At 45.5% G+C, this 25,292-nt stretch overlaps 1 protein-coding gene across 2 annotated transcripts in view; it reads right to left on the reverse strand.

The window, feature by feature from the left end:
* The window catches only part of PIK3AP1 (phosphoinositide-3-kinase adaptor protein 1), a 119,718-nt gene that overhangs the window by 11,519 nt on the left and 82,907 nt on the right, over positions 1-25,292 (reverse strand). For both annotated transcript variants that reach the window (XM_043597123.1, XM_043597122.1), the window contains 6 exons: positions 20,385-20,480; positions 17,523-17,720; positions 15,127-15,192; positions 12,880-13,085; positions 9,139-9,211; positions 1,444-1,599 (listed from right to left, as the gene is read on the reverse strand). In XM_043597123.1, the coding sequence (XP_043453058.1) occupies positions 1,444-1,599; positions 9,139-9,211; positions 12,880-13,085; positions 15,127-15,192; positions 17,523-17,720; positions 20,385-20,480 (795 nt within the window). The remainder of the gene's footprint in view (positions 1-1,443; positions 1,600-9,138; positions 9,212-12,879; positions 13,086-15,126; positions 15,193-17,522; positions 17,721-20,384; positions 20,481-25,292) is intronic.

Below are 25,292 nucleotides of genomic sequence, written 5' to 3' on the forward strand. Positions count from 1 at the left end.
AACGATCTATACCACTTCTCTCCTCCGCGACACATCTGAGAGACTGCCACCTGCCTCATGTTTTCTCAGCCACCTGTGATCACTGGGAAAATCTCTCCCATTTTTGAACTTGTCAGAATTCTCTAAAATGCCTCAAGAGGGTTTTGAATACACATTACCACCCCCATTATTTAAGAGAAGTTTTCTCCTCTGCCCTGTCTAGACTCTCCCTGTGGTCGGTCGTGAGACAGGCTTTGGGTCTGTTCCAACAGGTAGTGGTGGCAGGAATGTTGAACCCAGAGAAGAGCAGGGCCTACTCCCACCTTTCCTTCACTGGCCAGGTGACCTTGCATAAAACCCTTTCCTTCTCTGGATCACAAATACCCCATCTATAAAGTCAAAAGGGAGACTAGTGCAGGGTTGTTGACCTAAGTCCATGGACGGGAAAAATTGTATGTCTACGTATGTACACATACACGTGCATTTTTCTGGGAAGCACATCCAGAGCACACATCAGATTCTCAAACGGGTTTGTGATGCAGAAAAGATTAACCCCTGGGTTTAGATGACCTTCCTGGGGGCTCTCTGCCTGACATTTAAGGAGACACGAGTCCTAAAATTCAGCCAAGTCTCCTACTCTTTCATGGCTCTCCTAGCTGTTTTGATAACACTAAAATGTATGAAAGAAAAGAAACTCCATCTATTCTGCTTGTGAAGCCGGTGTATCCGAAGTCAGTTAACACCGCCCTGGATACGGAAACAAAGCCCCCCACCTCCTGCGTGTACCTCAGCAGGTACTGTCTGTTGCAATCAGACTCTATCAAGCTTTCAAGCCAAAACGTCTTCCACATTTCCTAACTGGATCCTCAACTCATCTATAAAGTTGGAATTCTCAAATTTGAGTCCATCGTTTTCTAATGTTTCTGACTTCATGCTCTTTCCTTCCCCTTACCACAGTTGAGGAAGCAGAAAGAATAGTCTGGGCCCTGGATCCAGACTGCCTGAGCTCAAATCCTGACACCACGACTTATTAGCTATCTTACCTAGGGCAAGGCACTAAGACTCCAGTTTCCTTCTCAGTAAATACAGGTCGTAGTGCGTATCCCATAGAGTTACTGTGAGAATTAAATCTGAGAATCTATAGAAGAGGCTTAGCATACAGTAAACGATCAATAAATGTTAACTAGTGTTATTACTAGGTTTTTCTATTTGTAAAAGGGACAGTGTAATAAGGTAGTATGCAATCTGGCTTCAGGGGATATTAAAGGATCTTTGGCCCTCTAAGAAAAGGCAAACTTCACAGGCTAAATGTTCCCCATGTCTTACACCTCCAGACCCAAATCAGGCTCCAGCTGGGATCTGCTGGGCTCACAACAGAGACTGTTCTCAAAGCTCCAAGGCCCCAGCCGGAGTGCAGATGTAAAGACACCGCCCCCACCCCCACACCCCCTACCCCTTGCTCACTTGCGGTGCTGGAGGTACTGTCTGTTTTCCAGTCTCCTCGCCGTAGCTCTGTCCTTGGGGGGAAGACGCTTTTCCTAGGGCCACTCTCATAGACTCCAAACTCCACTTTCCCTGGCAGGTGCTGTGAGTGCCGAATTGGGACTGTGATCTCCAAGTCTAGAATCAGAAGAAAGAGGGAAAATCTTCAAGGCACCAGACTACAGCCCACCAAACTGCTCAGGCTGCTCCCGCTCCACCTGCATCCCCGGCCTGAACCTGGCAGGGAGAGGAGGGAAGGGGAGGGGAAGAGAGATGGGTAGGAGCAGGGAGGGGGATCTGCTCAACTCAGCACTGAAACTCCACAGACTCCTGTGTAGCCATCGGTGGGTGACAGACGAGAGGGACAGAGGCACAAATGCTCCACGTCAGGCAGACAGCCTGAGATCAGGGAAAGGTCTGGGGCTCTGCCACTCCCCTGCTCTGGGACTTGAGTCAGCCAGTCAACCTCTCTGCATTCTTCCCTTTCACACGGCAGACTTGCGAGTGCTGTTGATCCTAATAACTGGTTATCCTGTGCACCAAGTGGGGTTCCACAAGCTTCCCAACACCCATGGAATAAATACTATTATCTTCATTCCCAACAGAAACTATTACAGAGAAGTGAAGTAGCATGCCCCCGGCACATAGCTGGCAAGTGAGACAGCTGGTATTTGAACCCAGGCTCCGGAGTCCAGGCGCTTAACCACTACTCATACTGCCCCTGAATCCCTCAATAAATGATGGATGCTGGGTGCATGGTCTGTAACTGACAGAAGTGACCCAGACTGGTAATGAAAGGAGGTCCATCAGCCCCATGAAAGATTTTGTGACTTGCAAGGCTGATCAGTGGTTTTGGACACCACAGACTTAAGAAATGATGCCTTTGCCCTGTGCAGCATTAAACTGGCCTCTTTCCTGACTTAGCCCTGCCCAGTAGTTGGGTCTTTAGTCCTCCCTAGATTTCCATCCCCGGGGTTCCTGAGCAGAAAACAACCTCTGCTGACAAGCAGAACAAAATATCTGTGGGTGTCCATACCCACTTTCTCCCCAGGGAAGTGCAAACACCAGGTGAGCTCCTGACACAGGGCTCCCTTGATGCCTGGAACATTCCCAAGCCCAGGGGCAGGGCCTCTGGAAGAGGTGAAAGTTCCGTGTACTGTTGGGCCACGTGCTCTCATCTTAACAGCACCACTTCCTCCTCCGACTCTCCTCTTCTATGGGGTGGGTGTGGCGAGAAGTTCAGGGAGTCCAGGACCAGAGGTGGCTCCGCTTGCCAAAGCCAGAGTCCGCTGAGAAGGGCGAATGGGTAAACCACAACAGGAGGAAAGAAATTCAAGGGCAGGGTAGACCGAGTGTATGGTAAGCACACAGAAGGTGTTAAAGTTGGACTGGGTGGCTCAGTTGGCTAAGCATCTGACTCTTGGTTTCAGCTCAGGTCATGGTCTCACGGTTCATGGATTCGAGCCCTGCATCAGGCTCTGTTCTGACAGCATGGAGCCTGCTTGGGATTTTCTCTCCCTCTCCCTCTGCCCCTCGCTGGTTTCTCACTTTCTCTCTCTCTCAAAATAAATAAGCTTAAAAAAAAAAAAAAAAAAAAAAAAGGTTGGACTGTGGTTTACTAGATGCCACAAGTGCCTCACACTAGAGACTGGCTCCAAGGGCAGTGTTTGGTCCTAGTATTAAACCACCTTTCTGGGTCCCTGTGTAGCTCAGACCTTTCTCACACCCTCAGGCTCTCCTAGTGACAACTGAGCAGTGCAAGCAGCTACCCGAGCCTGCAACTACTTGGGCAGAGACCAGCCGTACCTGCATGTGGGCGTGGGCCCACAGTTGGTCTCAGAGCCCAAACAGGTGTAATGCTTTTGTTTTCCCCCTCAGCTTTGACCTAGTTTTTTTTTTTTTTTTTTTTAAACAACACTCTTTTAAAGGGAGGTTCCTGTCTGCTTAACTCACTTCAGTGAGTCAATTTTCTACCCTCAACTGGTTCTATGAGGAAGGAAAATAAAATACACAGGAAAAAAAATTGGGAGTCAAAAGTTCAAAAAATCAAGTAGAGTGAGTCTACAAAATCCTGATATTCTTGGAAGAAAGGAACAATGCTGGGAATAGTAATCATCATTAGATCGCACAGTACTTTTCCCAAAGCATGTCCACGTGGGTCATTATACCTCCTTTGAACTTCTTTCCTTCTTCATGAAGTTGATTAGTCAGGTAAAACCATGGATGAGAAAACTGAGGCATAGAGTGGTTAAAGTCTTGGATCACAAAGTGATTCATGACGAAGCGGGGATTGGGACCCAGGTTTCCTGGCACCCTGCCTGCTCCTCTCTGTCCTGCCCCAGACTAGCCCCAGACACACCCAGAACACAAATATTGACTGCCTTCTGTTAGGGTGTTCTACAAGTCACGGGCTACACCAGCTCCTCTGACTTCCTACACTATCAATGTTCTGAACCACCCCAGCAAGAACAAAACAACTCCCTGAAGCTGAAGAAAGACCAGTGAGTTATTATGAACAGAATCTTACTTTTTAATTACCCTTGGTGTTGTAACCCAAATTAAAGCAAAATAATCATCATTTCTCTTTTCTAAGGCAAGTGAGATTTCTAAATAAATAGAGTCAGCCCTTATGTTTAGAATGGGCTTCATTCCTGGGGCGCCTGGGTGGCGCAGTCGGTTAAGCGTCCGACTTCAGCCAGGTCACGATCTCGCGGTCCGTGAGTTCGAGCCCCGCGTCGGGCTCTGGGCTGATGGCTCGGAGCCTGGAGCCTGCTTCCGATTCTGTGTCGCCCTCTCTCTCTGCCCCTCCCCCGTTCATGCTCTGTCTCTCTCTGTCCCCCCCGAAAAAATAAATAAACGTTGAAAAAAAAATTTAGAATGGGCTTCATTCCTAGAAAAGGTCCTTTAAACAGAGATGCCATTTGTCAACCCTAATTTTCCTACAGATTGATGTTACTCTGTATCAATGGGTTCCAAATGCTTTTTCTTTTTCTTTTCTTTTCTTTTCCTTTTTTTGGAAGCAGAGTTCTTTCCTCTGTTGAAAACAGAAGCTCAATGTGGAAAACAGATTTTTTTTTTTTTAAAGGAGCTGTGATGGTCAAAGAGTAGGTTGCCCTAAACACTGTCCCAATCTGAATCTACCTCCCCTGCTTTCCCCTACCCACCCTCCCCAAGTGCCAAACCTCTACTCCCACAAGCACACATACAGCAGCACTGAGGCTACTCAGTGTGAAATGGGTAATTACAGGTTAGTACGTCATTCAATGTACAATCGAGTTTTATGGAGTTAAATAATATGCTATATTTAGTCAACCATAAAGATGCCCACTCTTCGGAAGATGCTCTGATGCCCTTGGGCCTCACTATGTAGCACAGGGCTCCACTCCCAGACTACCTGAGGCTTTCTCTGGTAACTGGTTTACAAGCACCCCTCCCCCAACAGGCCTCACCCAGACATGGGAGCTGGGGAAGAAATGGTCAACTCTCTGGCCCCTCAGGAGGGATCACTCTTCCATAGTGTTCTATACTGACCGCCAGAGTCTCCAGGGACATAAAGTTCCATCTCTACAGTGGTGACTGTACTTTGCTGGCCACTTTTCCTTCCCTCTCTCACTTCCCCACTCCCACTGTGTCCCTGGGATCATGTGCCACATCAGCTACTTGCTCTCAAATCTTTGTTGGGGAAGAAAAAAATTCTAGAAATGGATTGTGGTAATGGTTGCATGATATTGTGGATGTATTTAATGCCACTCAGTTGTACATTCAGGTCCAATGACAAATTTTGTTATGTGTATTTTACCACAATAAAAAACAAAAGTGGGGGTGTCTGGGTGGCTCAGTCAGTTAAGCATCTGACTCTTGATTTTGGCTCAGGTCATGATCTCACAGCTCATAAGTTCAAGCCCCGCATCAGGCTCTGTGCTGACAGGGCAGAACCTGCTTGGGATTCTCTGGCTCCCTCTCTCTCTGCCCCTCCCCAACTCGTGCTCGCTCTCTCTCTCTCTCTCTCAAAAAATAAATAAATAAACATTAGGAAAAATGTCCTGGGGCTGATGAGTAGAACTTTCTCTCTATGGTGGTCCCCAGGCATTCTTGTTTCATGTCAGATTATATATAATTTAATCTTTTGATAGTTATGACATTAAAGCTCCTAATGTAAAAAGTAAAAACACTGGGGTGCCTGGGTGGCTCAGTCAGTTAAGTGGCTGACTCTTCATTTCAGTTCACGATATGATCTTGTGGTTCATGAGTTTGAGCCCTGCAGTGCAGAACCTGCTTGGGATTCTCTCTCTCTCCCTCTCTCTGTTCCTCCCCACTCATTCTCTCTCTCTCTCTCTCTCTGTCTCTCTCTCTCAAAATTAAAAAAAAAGAAAAAAAGGAAAAGTACTTAACATTCCCCCCCATAAAATTCCTAGTCAGAGGGCCTGCTTCTTAAAGAGTAGAGGGTAAGGGTAGGGAGGGCATTTAACCATGCTCCTTTGAAAAAATGTAGACATTGACCACGCCAGTGCAGAGCATAAACACTGGTGGGTATCACTTGTCCAGAGTCTGATTAGCTTTGGGTGAACTTTGGAAAACATTTCTAAACCCAGGATTTCAGCTCTGGATCCTGGATGGCAAGTCCCAGCCCAGCACATGCACCCTGGATGGTCCTGCCCGAGAGGTCACCAGCTGCTGTATGGGTGGTTTTTAAAATGCTTCCATGTGCCAGGCACTGTGCTAGGTCCTAGCCAGAACTTAACCGGTTCACTCCTCACAGCAACCCTAATAGGGTAGGCACTTTTATTTGTGTCACTTTGTAGATGAGGACTGAGGCTCAGTTGGGTGACTTATCTTGTCCGTGGTTCCCAGCTAGTTAGGGGTGAGCAGTGGCTAGGAACTTGACCCCAACCCTGATGGCCTCAGGGCCGATGCCTGTACCCCTTTACTCCTCAACATGTGTATGTCTTGCTTCAATATCTCCATTGATTGGATGGTAAAGTTGTCATGACACCCAGTGGGTTCAATTCTGGAGCCCAGCTGCCCAGCACTCATGACTCCAACACAGCGACACCCTGGCCTTCAAACACCTCATGTACCACCAAATCACAACTTTTTTGAGGCTGCCTATGTGTAAAAGCGTGAAATGTTTCATTTAATCAAGGCTTCTATCTTTGGGTTCATGTGCTCTAGTTTTAAAAAGCACCTCATCCCTTTTACCACCTAGAACCTATTGTCTGACCCTAAGATGACCATGCAGATCTTGAACCAGATTTTTTGCCTTCTCTCCTTTCCCCTTCCTTCAGCCAGGAGGGCAGACAAGTGTGAGCTTAGGTAGTGAAAGCATACATTTAAAATCTAGTCACCCAAGCAGATACCTGCCCTTCTGCCATGGTTATCACCTCTTTATGCCTCTTTTCCCAAACAGTCAAAATCATTAATATTCACTAAGCTAGTACCATATGCAAAACACTGTGCTAGAGATTGTAGGGCAGGCTCTAGCTGGGAAAATCAGACCTACACAAATAAAAGACTAATTCATAAGCTACTAGATGGTGAAGATCAGGCCTTATGGGTCTCTGTATCTGGCAAAGAGCCTGGTGCTCAATTAAGTTTTCGTAGAGTGAATGAATGATGTTACCAAAAATTTTCCTGAAATCGACCATTCCAACGGAGATTTCTTGAGCCCAATCAATGTACTGTCTTACATGCGGGGGATTCAGCAGAGCACAAAACATACAAACTTTTGCCCCCATGGAGCTTGCAATAGGAGGCAGTGGGAGGATGGGCCAGAAAATATGGAACAGAAACATAAGATAATTCCAGTGTGTGTGATGTGAAAAGAAGGTAAGCAAAGCTACTCTGGAGAGAACGCAGAGAAGGCCTCTCTGAGGAGGAGAATTTACAGCCAAACTCTGAAGGATGAAAGGACAAGTGAGTAAAGATGTGTGAAAAGTGGAGGGGGGACAAGTGCCAAGGCCCCGGGGGAGGGCTGCTCTTGATTTGTTAGAGCAACAAAAGGGAGTCCTTTGGTACTAGAGCTCGGGGTTGAGGGGGAAAGTAAAGAAAGATCAGCTCAGAGGTCAGAGGTGAGACCATGTAGGGACTCTCAGAACACAGGGAGGAGTGTGATTTTACTCTGGGTAGGACAAGAGCCCCTGAGGGTTTTGAGCAAGTGACTGGCACCATCTGATTTCTTATTTTTAAAAGGTGATTGGCTGCACTTTGGAGGATTAACTGTAGAGAAGTAAGACTGGACACAGGGAGACAATGGAAGAGGCTCTTGCATTCATCCAGGAAGAGATGATGTTGGCTTGCCTGCAGCTGTGGCATGGGAGATGGTCAGAAATGATCAGATCTAAGATGCATTTTGGAGGCAGAACCTCGGGGAATTGCTGATGGTTTGAATAAAGGAATGAAGTCATAGCAATCAGAGGCAGCAAAAGAGAAGTGCCAGATGAATGGGAGGGATAGTGGTTCTATAAATGCTCAAATGAGGAAGGGGTACAATGGCCTTGAGTGGTCCAGGAAGGCCTCACTGAGCAGGGGCTGATGGGCTGGGTCTTGCAGTCCTGTAGTTTTCATGCAGGTGAGAAAGAACAGGCATGAGCAAGGGGCCTATGGCAGGAAGATGTCCTTTTTAAAGACTGGGGTGTTACCAGCTTGACCAAGGTCATGAGAAGTCAGGCTCTTGGTGGCAGCTGGAGACAGACTATGGACGTCATGCACAAGCTTAGTCCTTTATTTAATGGGGCTCTACTCAAGATTGCAGAGCCTCTGAAAGCCTTTTATTGTCAGCTCCACTTAATAAACCCTGGCCAAAATAAATCACAGAGACCCACCATGCCAGAGGCTTTCAGTGGGAACATGCAACGTAGGCAAATGCCTATCAACGCTCAAGGGTAGTGGTGCCGAGAAGCCTGGTCCTCAGTGTAAACACTGCAATGCATGGCTTTGCTATTGGACTGCCACTACACATGGCAGGAGCCCTGCTATACCTGGAGTCCTGGCTGCTGAATCATTGTATGGTATAGACACCAGTGACACAGTTCCCTGCTTCAGTGAAAAATAGATACTATGTGAATGAGATTTTCTCCTTTCTCTGCTCAAAAAACATGCCTTCCTGGGGCACCTGGGTGGCTCAGTCGTTTGAGCATCCAACTCTTGATTTCTGCTCAGATCATGATCCCAGGGTCGTGGGATCAAGCCCCGTGTCAGGCTCAGCATGGAATGTGGAGCCTACTTAGGATTCTCTCTGTCTCTGTCTCTTTCTCTGTCTCTCTCTCTCTCTCTGCCTCTCTTCCCCCCCTTTCTCCCTCTCTACCTTGAAAACTAACAAACAAAAGCAAAAGCAAAAACAAAACAAAAAACATGTCTTCCTAAATGCTAAGGGGAGAGTCAGATGCTTGGGGAGAAAGTTTGATCATCCTCTTTGAGTGAGAGGATGAAGGGATGCAGAGGTCAGTCCATTCATTCATTTGCTAACAAGTCTTCTGTGCCAGGTACTAGGTATGCAGAATAAACAAGACAAAGTCATTGTCCCCAAGAACCTCACAGATCTGGGGGACCCAGATCTGTAAACAGGGTGACAGGGACCGGGCAAGCTCTCTGCCCACTCAGGCTGCAGCAGAAAGGAGGGTCAGGAACAACAGATCACAGCAGTATCCCACAGTGCGGCACCCCCAAGGAGCTACATACCTGCCTGCTTTCCTGATTTTTGCTTCTCTCTCTGTCTTCGGGTGATGCTATCTCTTAGCCGTTTAAGATTTTCCTGGAAAAGATTTAGTTCATTTTAAAAGTAGATACCAGAAATATACCCTCTGGACATTAGAGTTTCTTTCTGATTTTATGCTGTTTGCACGATGTATCGCATTGCAAAAACATGCAAATGAGGTTGAATCCATTTGCAATCAGCCCCCAGAGAAGTTCAAGTACTCTTAGAAGTTGTGCCTGAGAAGAAGACATCTTTCCCACAACAAAGCGTCTCCCCTCCCCTCTGTTCCTAGCTCCTTCCCAGCCTTAGAACTCACTGCCCTCCTCCTTGTGCGTTCCTTTAGCCAAGCCAGTCTCTTACATGCTAACAAACACTCCGTGCACACTGCCTCTGACATTGTTTTCATACCATTCCTCTGACCGTGAGGGACAAGGATTCCTCTCCATGAATCTGTTCTAGGTCTGGGTCAAGGTTCACCTTCTCTGTTAAATCTCCCCCCAGTGCTCCAGTCCTTAGTGACCACAGGTGCCATCTGGCACTGAGCTATGCTGCCTTGCCCAGCGCATTTGTGTGTGCGTGTGAGTTTGAATATGTGTGTATGTTGTCTCTTCAGAGGTACTGTGCCCTCTCAAAGGGAAAGACACCAGGTTTACACCTTTCTGAAACTGTGAAGTCTGGTCTATTGCAGTCATTCAACAAATGTTGAATAGACACATGAAAGACAAAGTTTGTTGCTATTTGATTTATTTTTAAAATTGTTTAAAGTTTATTTTTATTTATTCTTGAAAGAGAGATAGAGAGCAAGTAGGGGAGGGGCAGAGGGAGAGGGAGACAGAATCCCAAGCAGACTCTGTGCTGTCAGCCGTGAGATCATGACCTGAGATCATGAACTGTGAGACCATGACCTGAGCCAAAACCAAGAGTCAGATGCTTAACCAACTGAGCCACCCAGGCGCCCCTGTTGCTATTTTAGTCAATAACAACTACCTCGAAAGTGTGTGAACATTCTAGAGAAAGTGCTCCAGGGACTAACATCCAGACATCTGGAAGGGTCCCATGAGGGAGCTACGGGAGGCCGGACTGGGAGGGGTGTTTGGGTTGTGACTATAGGTGAGACTGAGCTGGGTCCAGGAAGCACCAGGGGAACACTGGAAGGTATGGACTGGCTACAGCTTTAAGGTCTGACAGAGTGCGGGCAGAAGGAGTTGGCAGAAAAGAGACCCACCTGGAAACTAATGCTAGGTTAGATGAAGGTGACAGAAGCTGGCATGGGGGGAATGGAAAGAAAGGAGCAGATGCAAGAGGAAGAATGTCACAGAGCAAGACCAGGCATGACATGCAGCTCACTGGGTATAGAGAGTGAGGAAGAAGAGCCTAAGAGATGTCTGTCTAGCCTCACTGTCTGGAAGATAACAGTGCAGTGAACAGAAGCAGGGAGCCAGGGAAAGCAAGCAGCCTCAAGGTACAGTTTGTTGCCGGACATGAGGCAAGTCTTGGGCACCTCAGAGGGACACACCCAGCTGGTGGCTGGAAAGGTGGAATGAGAAAGGAGACACGGACTCAAGAGTCACCTGCACAGAGAAAAACATAACGGGAGCCTGGACAGTGCCCACTCATGGGAGGAGAAGTGAAGGAGACACAGAGGTGGACAGTGGCATGGAGGAAAAGGAAGATGGGGCAGCCCCAGGAATGGTCTTCATGCCCGCCGGTCGCTGGACGGGGGATGCTCTAGAAGTACCAAGAGGCTCTCAGAGCACAGAGTAGTGTCAGCTCCCATGGATCCCATGGATTCTCTGCCATGTCAAATATGAACCCCAGTTGTCTGCCACACCCAAGAGTTCCGGGTAAGCTTATGCGACCAGGAGAAGCCTCTTGGATACAGACAGAGACAGACAGCTAACATTTGTTATACATTTATTGGGTGCCAGGCATGCCAAGTCCTTTACATGGTTTACATTGTCCAGTGTTCTCCCTTCACATGTGAGATGGGAAACGGACACACAGAGAGGCCAAGGTCATCCAGCCCCAAGCGACAGAATGAGGATGTGACTCAGACTGCCTGGCCCTAGGGTCCTGGCTGCTCTTAATACTGTGCTATGTGGACACGTGACCTGGCTGGGAGAAAGAAAACCATTGTTTGCCCAGGGCCAGGCTGTCCCAGCAGGACTGCAGCCCTCTGGGGCTCCGGAATGTGGAGGACCCTGGGTTCCCATACTCAGCACGAAAGAGTGCCTTCCCAGCCATCAGATCCCCAGGAGGAGGGAGGCAGTCCACCAGAGTGGATGACCCTGTTCTAGGGAGCACTAACAAGGCAGAAAGTATAGTTAAGGGAGCACAGGCTCTGGTGCGAGAAAGGGCTCATTTGAATCTGACTCTGCCTCTCCGCCCCTCTGAGCCTCAGCCTTCTGTAAAATGGGAACGGTGATACTTCTCTCGCGTGCATGCTGTGAGCGCAGAAGAGGTCAGGTCCATCCAACACACTGCTGCACAGCTGGACAATTACTGCCTGATGGCTCATTTCCCCACTTGTCGCCACCGACTCCCCCTCTAAGAAGACACGACTCCCATCTCAGTGTTAGGTGGTGCTGCTCCCCACCCCACCCCCTCGCCCCCAACAGCAGGTGTGTCAGGTCCTCTGAGGACAGACGTTAGAACACACACCTTCTGGGGAGTACTGTGGGGAGGTGAAGAGAAAAAGCAACGACTCTGTTCCTACGTTTCCCTCCACTTACTAGGTGAGTGATCTGGACATGTCTCCTAACACCCTAGGCTCAACATCCTCTTTTTTTTTAATTTATTTTTTTAAATTTTATTTATTTATTTATTTATTTATTTATTTTTTTGAGAGAGAGAGAGAGAGTGTGAGTGGGGCAGGGGCAGTGAGAAGGGGACAGAGGATCCGAAGCAGGCTCCATGCTTACAGCAGAGAGCCTGATGTGGGGCTGTGAGATCATGACTGGACTCGAAGGCAAACATTTAACTGACTGGGCCACCAAGGCATCCCATCAACATCATCTTTTTAATATGAAGGAGTTGGACCAGAGATATGCTTCCTAAGGTCAAGTTTGAGTTCTCCGCATCGCTTTAAATTACATATGAAGTACATGTATGGAGTTATAGGTTTTTATATATAAATAGCAAGAGTCTCCTCTGACAGCCCAGTCCTCCGATCACCGTCTCTGAGTGGCCACCCTTTGGATGGCCATGGGGTGGCCTTTCCTCACCTCTGCATTGGTACACATGCGTATAGAAATACAGTTTGTATGTGAGTGTGCTTTAACTTGAATGGTTTCATGTCTGAGACTTGTTTTGTTCTCTTAATCATATTTCTTGGAAACTGTCCAAGTTCTCTGAGTTCAAAAGTGTGATTGTTCTGTGGGAGTTTTGGCACTAGGGGTAGAAAGAGGGACTCAGAAAAGAAAAAAGCTGGAAAGCAAAAGTATAGGGCCATATGCAGAGGGAAGTGGCAGCTGAAGAATCAGGGTTTACAGTCATGTCTTTGTTCCTGATCTCTAGCCTCATGACAACCAGCAAAGCCATCCAGCTCTTGGCCAAGGAGCCGTGTGGTTACAGACTACAGGTGACAGATATACATACACATCGATCCACAATGACACTCAAAAACCCAGTATCAGGCCTGGCTCCAGGTGCTCAGTTATAGGCCCTGCCCTTCACTTTGTCCAATGGAGAAACAGACATGAAACAGACCATACAGAGCTGATTACCTGCTGGAAGCGGAAGGACTCGGACCGCTTCTTCTGGTTGAGCTGCCACTCTTTGAAGTGGAGCACAGCCTCATCCACATTGACGATGCCCAGCTTCACCTGCTCCTGGAGGGTAATCAGCTGCCGCTGGCCTGGTGTTTTCATCCCAGCAAAAGGGTCATATATACTTGACTGGGGCCTGTCCCTCCACGGTCTGACGAGAGGCTCTGGAAAGGATGGCAAAACTCAGTGTGATAGCTCCCCAACTGGGGAGGGCAGGCAGAGGAGGGGGGTTAATGTGGCTGGTCATGGGCTCAAGAAGACATGTCTCAAAAGAAAAATTACATGTGGAACTAAGAAGGGAGACATATGACATGGAATCAGAGAGAGGGAAGCAGCTAATAATTCAAAAGCCTGTTACACTAAAGTAGACAAGGCCACAACATCTTAGAAAAGCATTTTATGGATAGCATCCACTGGAATCAACAGAATCCCTCAAGCCTGAATTACTGAGAAGCCATTGACAAGCATTTCTCAACTTAAGACACCATTGATGTCTTAGACTGGATAGTTCATTTTCGTTGGGGATGGGGGGTTGCCTCATACACTGTAGGATGTTTAGCCTCATCCTTGACCACTATCCACTAGATGCCAATAGCATCCCCTACCTCAGCTGGACAACCAAAAACATCCCAGATATTGCCAAGTATCCTCTGGGAGGACTGGAGAAATCACCTCCAGTCAAGAACCACTGTATTAGACTAAAATCCCCTCCCAGAAAAGAATATACAGAAAATTCTAGGCAGGCTGCTTCTCCCAACACACTCCATCCCTCCCTATCCTCCCTGCCTCTGAGCACCATGGGCACAATGGCTGTGGACCCAGGTCATGAAATGCCCAAGAATACTGGAATGCCAATGGAACCACGATCTAGCTCCAATGTCACCAGGTATACATTAAGGACTGGGTCCCAACTAGCTCTCGTTGGATTGTTCCTGTGCCAACTTCTCCTCCACATTATGAATTTGTGGTTCTCTGCTCTGGAGATTCTAAGGAAATAAGAAGGCAACCCCTCTCTTTCTCCAGGCTGTGACTCCACTAAGTTCTGTGGAGAACAAGCTACTTGAAGAGGTGATGCAGTCACTGGGGGCTTGTGAGGACTTGAAATTTTACTGCTCATTTCATGGAGATCTATCTTAGATTCTAAATTTCTCCAACAGGACCCCATTTGAGCACCATGACTTAGAGAGAAAGCAAGATGGACAAAGAGAGATGACTTCAAAGTTTATGTCATTCTTAACACCCATTCACTCATCTGTCTACACACACCCAAAATGCTTTCTTCCAGATTTGTCTTCTTCAAGGCTCTCTTTAATTCTGTTGGAAGAGGGATTTTGGGGGGAAAGCAAAACGCAAAAGCCATCAAAGCCTCTCTCCTACTACCTAAATCCTTGGAATGCCTTCAAATGCTTAGATGGTGTCATGTCTCCTTTTCTTTTCAATTTTTTTTAAAAGTTTATTTATTTATTTTGAGAGAGAGAGAGAGAGAGAGACAGAGAGAGAAATCAGGGGAGGGGCAGTGAGAGAGTGAGAATCCCAAGCAGGCTCCACACTGTTAGAGCAGAGCCTGATGCAGGGCTCAAACCCACGAACCCTGAGATCATGACGTGAGCTGAGATCAAGAGTCAGAAGCTTAACTGACTGAGCCAGCCAGGTGCCCCTCACATCTCCTTTTCAAAAGAATCATCAGTGGGATAATACTGAATGCCTCTCTTTAGCAGAAGGAAGTTAATCAAGAAAAAAGGAGTACTGATCTCCTCAAACTTCCTCAAAAGGAAGAAAAATGTTACCCAATGGCAAGCAAAACATCTCTTAAATGAAAGTATAGTTTTCTAATACAGATAGGGTAAGTAAATAACATGATCGGCCTGTGTCATTAGGTAAAGCCTGGGTGCCAGGCCACCCACTTTCATCCTGTTGGCATCAAACTCCGTATTTACGCTGTACTTTTGTGTGCTGTCGCAGACACTTCCCCGTGTGTTCATGTCCTCGGTATGATCAATTTGTACACTCTTCTCGGGTACCCCAATTTCTCTCTTCTCCTCTCCCACTCCCATTGGTACAGCACCACCTAAGGTATCCCCTAGACTTCTCTCTGCCTCAATGCTAAGGAGCTGTTACACCTGAAATTCAATGAAACATGCATGAACACATCTACCTCCCGGAAGTCCGGGTCATACAAAAGGAAGCTGTGGATGTGTGGCTTACCTTTCCTGATGCTCTCTGAGGAAATGTAGAAATTCCCAGGCCGCTCTTGACTTTTTTCTGCAAAAACTATGAGATAAAGAATACTCTAGGTAAAAGTTAAATCAGATCTCTTTCTAAGGGGCTTTACAATATTTTATTTATTTACCAGGAAAATTACCAAAATCTTGTACAAAAATATAAGGGATGGATCGCACCTTGGACCACTGTCTGCAGTTCTGTAAATCAAAACTCCAGGAGGCAAATAAGGAGCTAAAGCTAGAGGGATTATGAAATGAAGACAGCCCAAACAGACAAGGTCTCAAAAGCAGAAAGACAAAGCCAATCAGAGGACACGGTCAGCACTTACAAGATCAGTAAAGAAAAGGGTAATGTGAACAAGGATGTGAGCTGGATCCCAGAATACCTGAAGCGAGCCGTGGAACGCCTTGAAACTTGAGAGTAAAAAGAAGTGCCACTTAGCATGCCAACAAGTGCCATAAGACAGAACTCAGAGTGGAACAGATACAATGTGTGCACAGCTCCAAAGGGACTTAGATGAAGTCACTCATAAGCAACAGACCCCCACCAATAGTGCATCCATGTATACATGTATTATTATGATACCCATTTTACAGATGAGGAAACTAAAGCTAAAGAGAGTGAAATGACTGACCTAATGTCCTAGGCTGTACGGTTGGGAAATGCAAGAGCTGGGACACGAACCCAGGGATTCTGGCCTCCAAACCACAGTCCTTTTTGTCATCTCCTGCCTCTCCCTTTCCTTTGCTTACCCAGTTTCCTAGCAAGTCCTTCAGTGATCTTTAGGAATCACCTGTGCCCCTGTCCTAGCTTCCCAAAATGAGCCATGCCACTGACACTCTCTCCTCCCCTCCTGCCATTTAGGAATTATCAATATTTGCATGCTTCTTCATTTGGGTTCCCTTAGAAGCAGACCTGGAGACAAGGATCCAGATGCAAGGAGTCAATGTGGGGGGTGAAGGAGGTGAGACAAGGAAGTGGATAAAGCAGAACATGGTGGGTGTCCAGTAAGTTACCAGGGTGGGCAAGCTGGAGAGCTCTGGAAAGCAATGTAGAACACGCACCTCAGAGTTCTCCCAGCAGAAGGGCAAGTACGCTGGGGTACTCACTCAGCCATCAACCCATCTGTCACTGGATGAGGGCTCAGGAGTGTTCACCCCCTAGCTCTTCCAATCTGAGTTGCAAAATGGCAGGGGAGACTCTGGTTGTCAGACAAAGTGGTGAGACTAAGAGACACAGGTCCTGACAGGCAGGGTCCAGCCAGTGGGCACAGAAATGTAAAGAGCTAGGGGGATGTGGCCAGGGCACCAATAGTGTCTGTGACACAGGCCGAAGGACATGTTACCCAGGGGAATGGCAAAGCACGTAGAGCACTTGGCCAAACATGATGTCCCTCAACTGCATTTCTACCCGGCTTAGGGTTGCCAGGCTTAACAAATCAAAACCAAAAAGAGAGTGCAATTTTGGGACTTACACTAAGAAATTGTTTGCTTTCTGTCTGAAGTTCATGCTTAACTGGGCATCCTATACCTGGGCTCTGGTTGAGGGCTACCTTCTCCAATTTGTGATCTCCTTTTGCCACACGTTTTACAACTTTCTTATACTATTAAAAATGGAATGGATGTCAGGCACACAGATCTGGCAATTCTTAGCTCTTACAATATTTGTAATCATATCAATACAATGGGGTCCTGAAAGAGGGTGAAACTGATAATGCATCAGCATCTAACTGATGTCCTAGGGATCACTATGAAGATAGTGGTCACCAGTTTGTATTAGTGTAGGCAGGTAGATAGCCTGGCCTCGTGGCTGAAAGCCAGGATTGTGGAGTTGGATTCCTTGAGTTCAAATCCTGGCTCTGCTATGTGGTAATAGAGTGACCTCTATACGTCTCCTTTTCCTCATCTGTACAATAGGGATGATAACAGCTCTTACCTAACAGATTACTGTAAAGATTAAATGACACGTTCCATATGGAGTACTGTTGGTAGATTTCAATAAATGTTAGCTATTAAATAATAACAATAACAATAACAATAACAATAACAATAACAATAACAACAATAATAATAATAATAATAATAGTTTCAGGAGATAAAAATGTACCAGGGTTCTGGCCATTTGGAGAGGGAAATCTTGTTTACCTCCGTCTTCGAACTGCATATGAATGCTTCCAGGAATGCCAGAACTGAATCTGATCTTTGTCCATGGTCCAGCTCCAAAATATGCCCTGAGCTCTAACCCCATCTCCTGGCACTGGTTAGATACCACTCAAAAGCAGACAGTCCCAGCAATGGTTTAGAAGTTAGGAGGAACCAGGGAATTCCTGCTGAGAAGCCCTGAAGACCCTGCTGAGCACCATTCCCTGCCATACTTGCCTTTAGAAATGTACGGTTCATTGTCAGGCAGGTAGTGAGTGGCAGGAGCACTGGCCTCCGGCCTGGGCACTGGGACGGGGGGCCTGTTGGCCAGGTCCACGGAAAAGGCCTCATCATTATCCACTGTGTGATAAACATCTTCTGCCTGATCACCGGGGTGCAGGTCCCTCTCCGGACTGCCCATCCCCATGCTGTTACCTAGAAACACAGAGAAAGGTGTCTGAAAGCAGTGGCCAAATGAACTGGATGACCGATGGTCGTAAGAGCAGAGAGAGGGACCATAGCTTATTTGTACAGTACCGCCCTTTGGCAAAGATCTTTCCTCTACAGTATCTCTTTTATGATCTGCTAAGGGATCACTGCAGGCGAAGCAACTGAGAAACACTGATGTCACCTTCATTTGCCACCCATCATGGTAGCAAAAGGGAGTGAGCACTAGGCTCTATCAGCTTAGTTTTATTGCTAGGATTCAGTTATTCATCCCATTAGAACTAGGGAAAAAGGAACATAGCCCCCAAAGCCAAAGGACCCTTGGAACCACCCCCTGGTGCTGGGGAAGCAGTGTGAGGGTGGCCAGGAGTCCTCACCACCAATGGCCCCAGCATCCTCATCCCCAGCATCCAAGTGACTACAGCAAATCCTTCCCGTGGACTTCCTCTGTGCCAAGGACTGTTCCAAGAATATTACCCACGTTATCTCCTTTGATTATGTAACGACATTGCGCAATAACTACAATCATTATTCTCATTTTGCAAATGAAGAAACCGGGTCCTTGGGCATTTAAATAACTTGCCCAAAGTTACTTAGAGCCAGACTGGGATCCAGGAAAGCTGGCTCCAGAACTTTTGCTCTTAACCTCCATGCTCTACTGCTTTTTTACAACCTTCGCCCCCACTCTGCTCTCCATCGACCAGAAAGATAGAGGACAGAAGCTTGCCTCTCCCCCTCTGTCCCTGGAGACCCAGAGCCACCATGTTTTCACTGCCCCCTTCCTGGTGACAGGGTGCAATGTTCTTTGCTGGAACCCAAGTACAGCATCCCCTTGGCTTCAAGAATCTCAGCAGACTTTTGTATGCGATCCGTCAATCATATACGTGAGCTGTGGTGACCTCAGCCATGTTATACAACCTCTCTGAGCTTGATTTCCTTCTGAGACCTGCTCACAGGAGTACTGTGAGGAAAAGCACCCAGCTCAGTGCCTACACATAGTAGGTGTTCTTTCACTTCCTCCTTTTCCCTAGCACCATTCAGTCAACAAATCTTTATTAAGGTCCTGTCTGAGATACAGGAATGACTAAAGCTCAGGCCTTCTTCCTGCAGAATTTCCAGTCCAGTGACTTAATGGAAAATTTTTAGTTGCATCTTTTCTGAGCTGCAGGGAGACTACTCTTGGCTTCCCTGTGTCCTGGATCCAGAGAACTAACTGACCAGAGAGTCCCAGCTCATCCAGGGGCTCAGAGTCCCAAGGCTCTGCCCTTGAGAAACTTCCCAGTTAGTGGAGAAGCTCCCATCTGTTCATCTTTAAACACAAGGGCATGACAAAATTCTGGAGAGGCTCGTATGATGTTAACAAAATGAGGTGTCCTGAGAGAGCTGCTGGCTACCCTACCAGTGACAGTGATTCCCACAGTGCCTGCCCCCGTGTGAGTACACACACAAGCACACAATCCTGCTTTTATAGTGTGAAAGCAGCTAGAGACAACACTAAATGAATGGGTGCAAAGTGTTCGGATAAAACTTTATTTACAAAAACAGGCAGCTAGACAGGCTATGGTTTATCTACCACTACACAGAACTTTCCTTTCTTTTTCACTGTCAAAATTACTTCTCCCATCCTGAATCCCATCCTCTTAGCATTCTGCTTCCTATGCCTACTTCATCAGCAGACCTCCCCGCCCATTAATTATAAATGATTGGACAGAGTGAAGGAATTAACCACATAATTTGACACCCTCCATCTCTGACCTTCAATAATAATAATAATGACAACGACAACAACAATCATCATAAACTTTTATCACTTGCTCTGTGCCCAGCCCTGCCCTGACGCCCACTGCACAATAACTCATTCAATTCTCCCAACATTCACCTGAGGAAGCGGAGACCAGAGGAGTTGAGAGCTTGTCCAGCTAAGTGAAGGAGGAACGAAATACAGATCATAGTTTATGTTCTTAACCATGATGCAACACAGGCTCAACTTAACGATGTTTGTGTGGGGCACCTGTGTGGCTCAGTCGGTTAAATGTCCAACTTTTGGCTCTGGTCATGATCTCACAGTTCGTGAGTTCGAGCCCCACATCAGGCTCTGTGCTGACAGCGGGAAGCCTGGAGCCTGCTTTGAGTTCTGTGTCTCCCTCTCTCTCTGCCCCTCCCCCACCCCTGCTTACACTCTTTCTCTCTCTCTCAAAAATAAATAAACATTAAAAAACAAAGCAAAACAATGTTTGTGTATATTCCTCCATGTTCTCCTCCTTCACCAGAAAGTCATCTCTTGAGAGCACTGGTCACATCTTATTTTTCTCCTTGTCCCCCAGCCCAATATCCAGAGTAGCACTTGGCTCATAGTCAGTAGTAGTCAATAAACTTTGGTTAAATAAAAATAAACATATGCATTTAAAAACAGGTCTTGTTGAAGGCAGCTTGTTTAACCTGAATGAGTGACTCCAGCGGTGGGAACTTCTGGCCTACCTGTAACAGGCTGATGGGGGAGCTCACGGCGACGGAGTGCCTTTAATCATGCCATACACCAAGTATATGGCAGCCCATTCCTTTAATGGATCAACCATCATATGGAACCAGGGAACATCTTACATTTATTTTTCTTTCCCTCTTTTTGCTTCCCTGCTCACAGCTACAAATTACCTTCTAAAAACTTGCGGATCATAGAGTCCTTAGTAGCCCGAGGGAAACCATCTCCAGCGATTGGATTAGATGTACTGGCCTGAAGCATTTCAACATCTAGAAGAAAAGGAGACTAAGAGTTTATTTGTTGTTCTTCCACACAGGAGACTTTACAGATGGATGTACAAGGTTTGAGGAATCAAGAGATCTTGAACCAAGAGATTCAAGAATTCATTAATCCATCTACCTTCCCACCCATGCATCCATGCTTCCATGGATTCAGGCATCCATCCACTCATCCAACTATCTATCTACTTAATAAGGACCCCCTGTGGGGTACCTGGGTGGCTCAGTCAGTTAAGCTTAAGCAGGTTAAGGGTCCGGCTCTTGATTTCAGCTCAGCAGGCAGCACAGAGCCTACTTGGGATTCTCTCTCTCCCTCTTTGCCCCTCCCCTGCTCACACACATGCTCACTCATATACTCTCTCTCTCTCAAATATAAATAAATAAACATAAAAAAAATAAGAACCCCCCCCCCCCCCGCCGTAAGTGTGAGGTATGATAGAGGGCAACACTCACAACTCTCAGGCCCTTTCCTGGACCACAGAACCTAAAAGGTATAGATATTATGCTTATTTGCATTTGAAATAATGGGTTTAATTTTTATTTTTTTTAAATGTATATTTACTTCTGAGAGAGAGAAAGAGAGAGAGAGAGAGACAGAGGTCAAGCGACAGAGGGGCAGAGAGAGAGAGGAAGACATAAAATCCAAAGCAGGCTCTAGGCTCTGAGCTGTCAGCACAGAGCCCTTTGTGGGGCTCAAACCCACAAACCATGAGATCATGACTTGAGCGGAAGTTGGACGCTTAACCGACTGAGCCATCCAGGCACTCCAGGCTTAATTTTTAAATGTATAACCATAGCATTGTTTATGACAGCCAAAAAACAACTAGAAGCAAAAACAATAAAGAATGGATAAAACTGTGGTTTACTCAAACAATGGAACAGTATGTGACAGTTACAAAGAACATATTGGAGCCAGTTTTATCAATATAGTGCCACCTCAACAACATAATAGGACCAATTCAACAACTTAACAACAAGAACCCTAGTTCTAGGTTACTAATGGAATTATTTATAAGGAAGAAGCATATTGACCTTTGTTTTTCACTTTTAAACATAAAGACCCATAAAGACCAAAACTATGTGTGAAAACCATTGAGTTACCACAGCAGCTTCTAGTCTAACCCAAGTAAGCAACATATTACTTTACGACTCTGAAGTATGCTTTTGGGAGCAAAATTTCAGCCTTGTATTAAAAATAGAGCTTTGATATTATCAAGAGATTTCACTTAGTAATTCTTATCATACAATTATTGAGTACTTATTTGCTTAGGCAAAATACATAGTTTGAAGTTGAATAGTATACTTTGAGAAAAAGTGGTTTGAATTTAATCAATATACACACATATGCCATTTCCTTACTACTGTAATCTTTGGGGATCAGCTGAATACATCCTGGTGAATTTGTATGAAGACTTCTATGCAACTAGAATATTCACTGAAAAAAGGTTATGGTCATGAAGTAATGATAAAGATGATAAACTTCACATGACATTACCCTAGTTTTGAAACAAAATATTTGTATATACATAGAAAAAAAAGACTGGAAAGAAATACATGAAAATGCATATAGTGGCTATTTCTAAAGTAGTACAGATTATGAACATTTTATTTTCTATCTTATACTTTTCTTTGTCTTCCAAATTATCCCACAGTGACTTGTATGGCTTTCATGAAGGAGAAAAATCTTATTAACACTTTTTTTTTTCAAAAGATCCAGGTAGATATGATCAACTATGTACAATTACATTTTCAAAGCAAAAATAATTTCAGGTTATTGAAAAATAAATTGTGGCTCACCTGTCAATTCCCAGATTACTTGATTTTTTTAAATACAAAAAATGACTGATTTCAAACTTTCCAGGGACCAGATATTACATTATTACATAGCACAGCTCTTACTGGACCTTGTTTCAAACTTCAATAATCCTTTGACAACCAAAATATAAGTTTTGTGACCATAAACAAAAAAAAATTACATTGAATGAAAAAGTTGCAGACTTTTCAGTATTTTCGGTATTTTCGGTGGCATATTGTGTATATAACGTTTTAAGGCCTATAAAACAACATCACATGCTGGGAAGTATAAATGTTGAATTCATGGTAATGGTTACTTCTGGAGAAGGACGGAGGAAAATTGGATTCCAGAAGGGATTCATAGGGTGCTATAATATGTAATTTAAAACCCTGAGACAATTAAAAAAGAAAGAAAAAAGAAATACATAGAAGTGTATTGACGAATCAGAATCTTTAACAAATACAACATTAAAAAAAATCAATATAGTATCAATTGCCCCCAAAAAGGGGAGAATAAGGTTCTATTTTTATATTTGCTTATATATGCAAAAAGAAGCATTGGACATGGATGTAAGAAATTAAAATCACTTGGACAAAAAAGATGAGGGACAGGAATGGAGAAAGATTTTTCACTGTTCACCCTTTTATAGTTTAGTTTTTAAGGCTATTGAAAAAAATAATATAAAGAAATACGAGGCTTGGATTATGTTTGTGTTACCTTAAATATTATCCAAAAAAGAAGAAAAACCAACTACTTTTTTCTGCCTTGTCAGTTTATTGTTTCCTTACACAGTGGAGACATTACACTGACCATAATATGCCTTGATACTCTAGTCCAAAGCCCTACGGTTCCAAATGAGGAATCTCTCCTGTCACCGCTGAATTCTATAAACTGCAGAGATTAGGGAGACTGAACTGATCCTGAAACATACCTAGAGGTGTTTTAATTTTAAAAATTAAATTTCTGAGGTGCCTGGGTGGCTCAGTCAGTTAAGCATCCGACTTCGACTCAGGTCGTGATCTGACAGCTTGTGAGTTCGATCCCTGCACAGGGCTCTTTGCCGACAGCTCAGAGCCTGGAGCCTGCTTTGGATTCTCTGTCTCCCTCTCTCTCTGCCCCTCCCGTGCTCACACTCTGTCTCTGTCCAATTTCACGTATCCAAATCCAAAAATTTCACGTATTTTTTTAAAATTCAAGACCAGAAAAATTCCACTTATTTGAGATTTCCTGTTCAATTCACTTAGCAGTGTTGTTTGTTGTTTTCTTTTTTAAGTTTATATATTTTGAGAGAGTGTGTGCATGAGCAGGGAAGGAGCAGAGAGAGAGAGAGGGAGAGAGAGAATCCCAAGCAGGCTCTGCACAGTGCGGCGTCCAACATAGGGCTCAAACCCACAGAACTGCAAGATCATGACCTAAGCAAAATTCATGAGGCAGACACTCAACCAACTGAGCCACCCAGATGCCCCTCACTTAGCTGTGGTTTTATGGAACACTTTCCCCATAGAGGTAGAAAATTGGAAAGAAAGGTGTTTTCTACAGGTGTGTGCCTTGCCAGGAGCAGGACCCTCCCCTATCTGATGAATACCCTGTATTAATCTCCCTCTAAACACCCACACCACAGACCTCACCCCCCGCAAGCCACCTGACCCTGACCCAGCCAACTTTTGAAACCCCTCATTTAAACAACAGTAAAGCACAGAGGAATACACCCCAAAGTAAAGACTTGCTTGAATCAGACACCCCTAGAGATGAGGGGAGGGAGAAATTTCACAGGTCCGGTGCTATACCCTCCAGGAAATCACAACCCCCTCAGGTTCCAGCATCTCCAAGAAGCTGGGCAGAGCAGCGCCAGGAGGATTTCAATCACCAGTAACCAAATCTCCCAGGCAGGCAATGCCAGGGTGCAAGTTTCACAGTCAGTCACCCCTGTTGACAATGGTAAATGGGTCATAAAACAGCCTAGCTATTTTCACTAACAAAGGTCAATTTGAGAGAACTGATTTTCAGGTCCAAGAGGTAGATGCACAGTTAAAGAAGCTACAAAGAGTATTAGAAAAATAAAATGTGGAAGAAACAGGGAGCGGCAAGAGCAGCCCTGGCTGGCCCTGGTGTGCTAACATACTAAGAATGTAGGCAGCTGCCCCTGGTAACCAAGGGGGTCTTAATATGCTGTCTTAATATGCTGGGGTTTTGTGCGTTAAAGAATTAAAAAAAAAAAAAAAGAATGAGCACTAGAAATAAGACATATCAATATCAGGATCCCTTGATACAATGCACTGAGGAGGACACAACACCATTTCTATGGTATTCTTGCCAAAAAGTTACCACCTCAGTCCAATCACAGAAAACATGACAAACCAAACTGAGGAGCAATCTATAAAATAACTGATCAGCGCTTAAGTCAAGGAATGACTGAGGGACTTTTACAAATTGGAAGAAACTATGGGGCACCTAGCTGGTTCAGTCAGTGGAGCATGCAACTTTTGATGTTGGGGTTGTGAATTTGAGCCCCGTGTTGGGTGCAGAGATTACTTAAAAATAAAATCTTCAAAAAAAAAATTGGAAGAGACTAGGGAGAAATAACTACATGCATTGTGGAATCCTCTGTAGGCTCAGCATCTAAGACCTCATCAGCATCTAGCATCCTACCTACAGGGGAAAAGCTGAACCAGGCCTAGAGGTCACTTGGTGGTATTGCACCAATGTTAATCTGGCTTTACTAACTATGCTTCAGTTGTACAAGACACTGATATCAAGGAAATCTGAATGAAAGGTATACAGGAGAACTAGCATTTTTGCAACTTTTCTCAGGTAGTTCAAAATGAAAAGTTTTTTTTTTTTTAATTTTTTTTTCAACGTTTATTTATTTTTGGGACAGAGAGAGACAGAGCATGAACGGGGGAGGGGCAGAGAGAGAGGGAGACACAGAATCAGAAACAGGCTCCAGGCTCTGAGCCATCAGCCCAGAGCCCGACGCGGGGCTCGAACTCACGGACCGCGAGATCGTG

Source organism: Prionailurus bengalensis, chromosome D2 (genome assembly GCF_016509475.1).
Source record: "Prionailurus bengalensis isolate Pbe53 chromosome D2, Fcat_Pben_1.1_paternal_pri, whole genome shotgun sequence".
Lineage (NCBI taxonomy): Eukaryota > Metazoa > Chordata > Mammalia > Carnivora > Felidae > Prionailurus > Prionailurus bengalensis.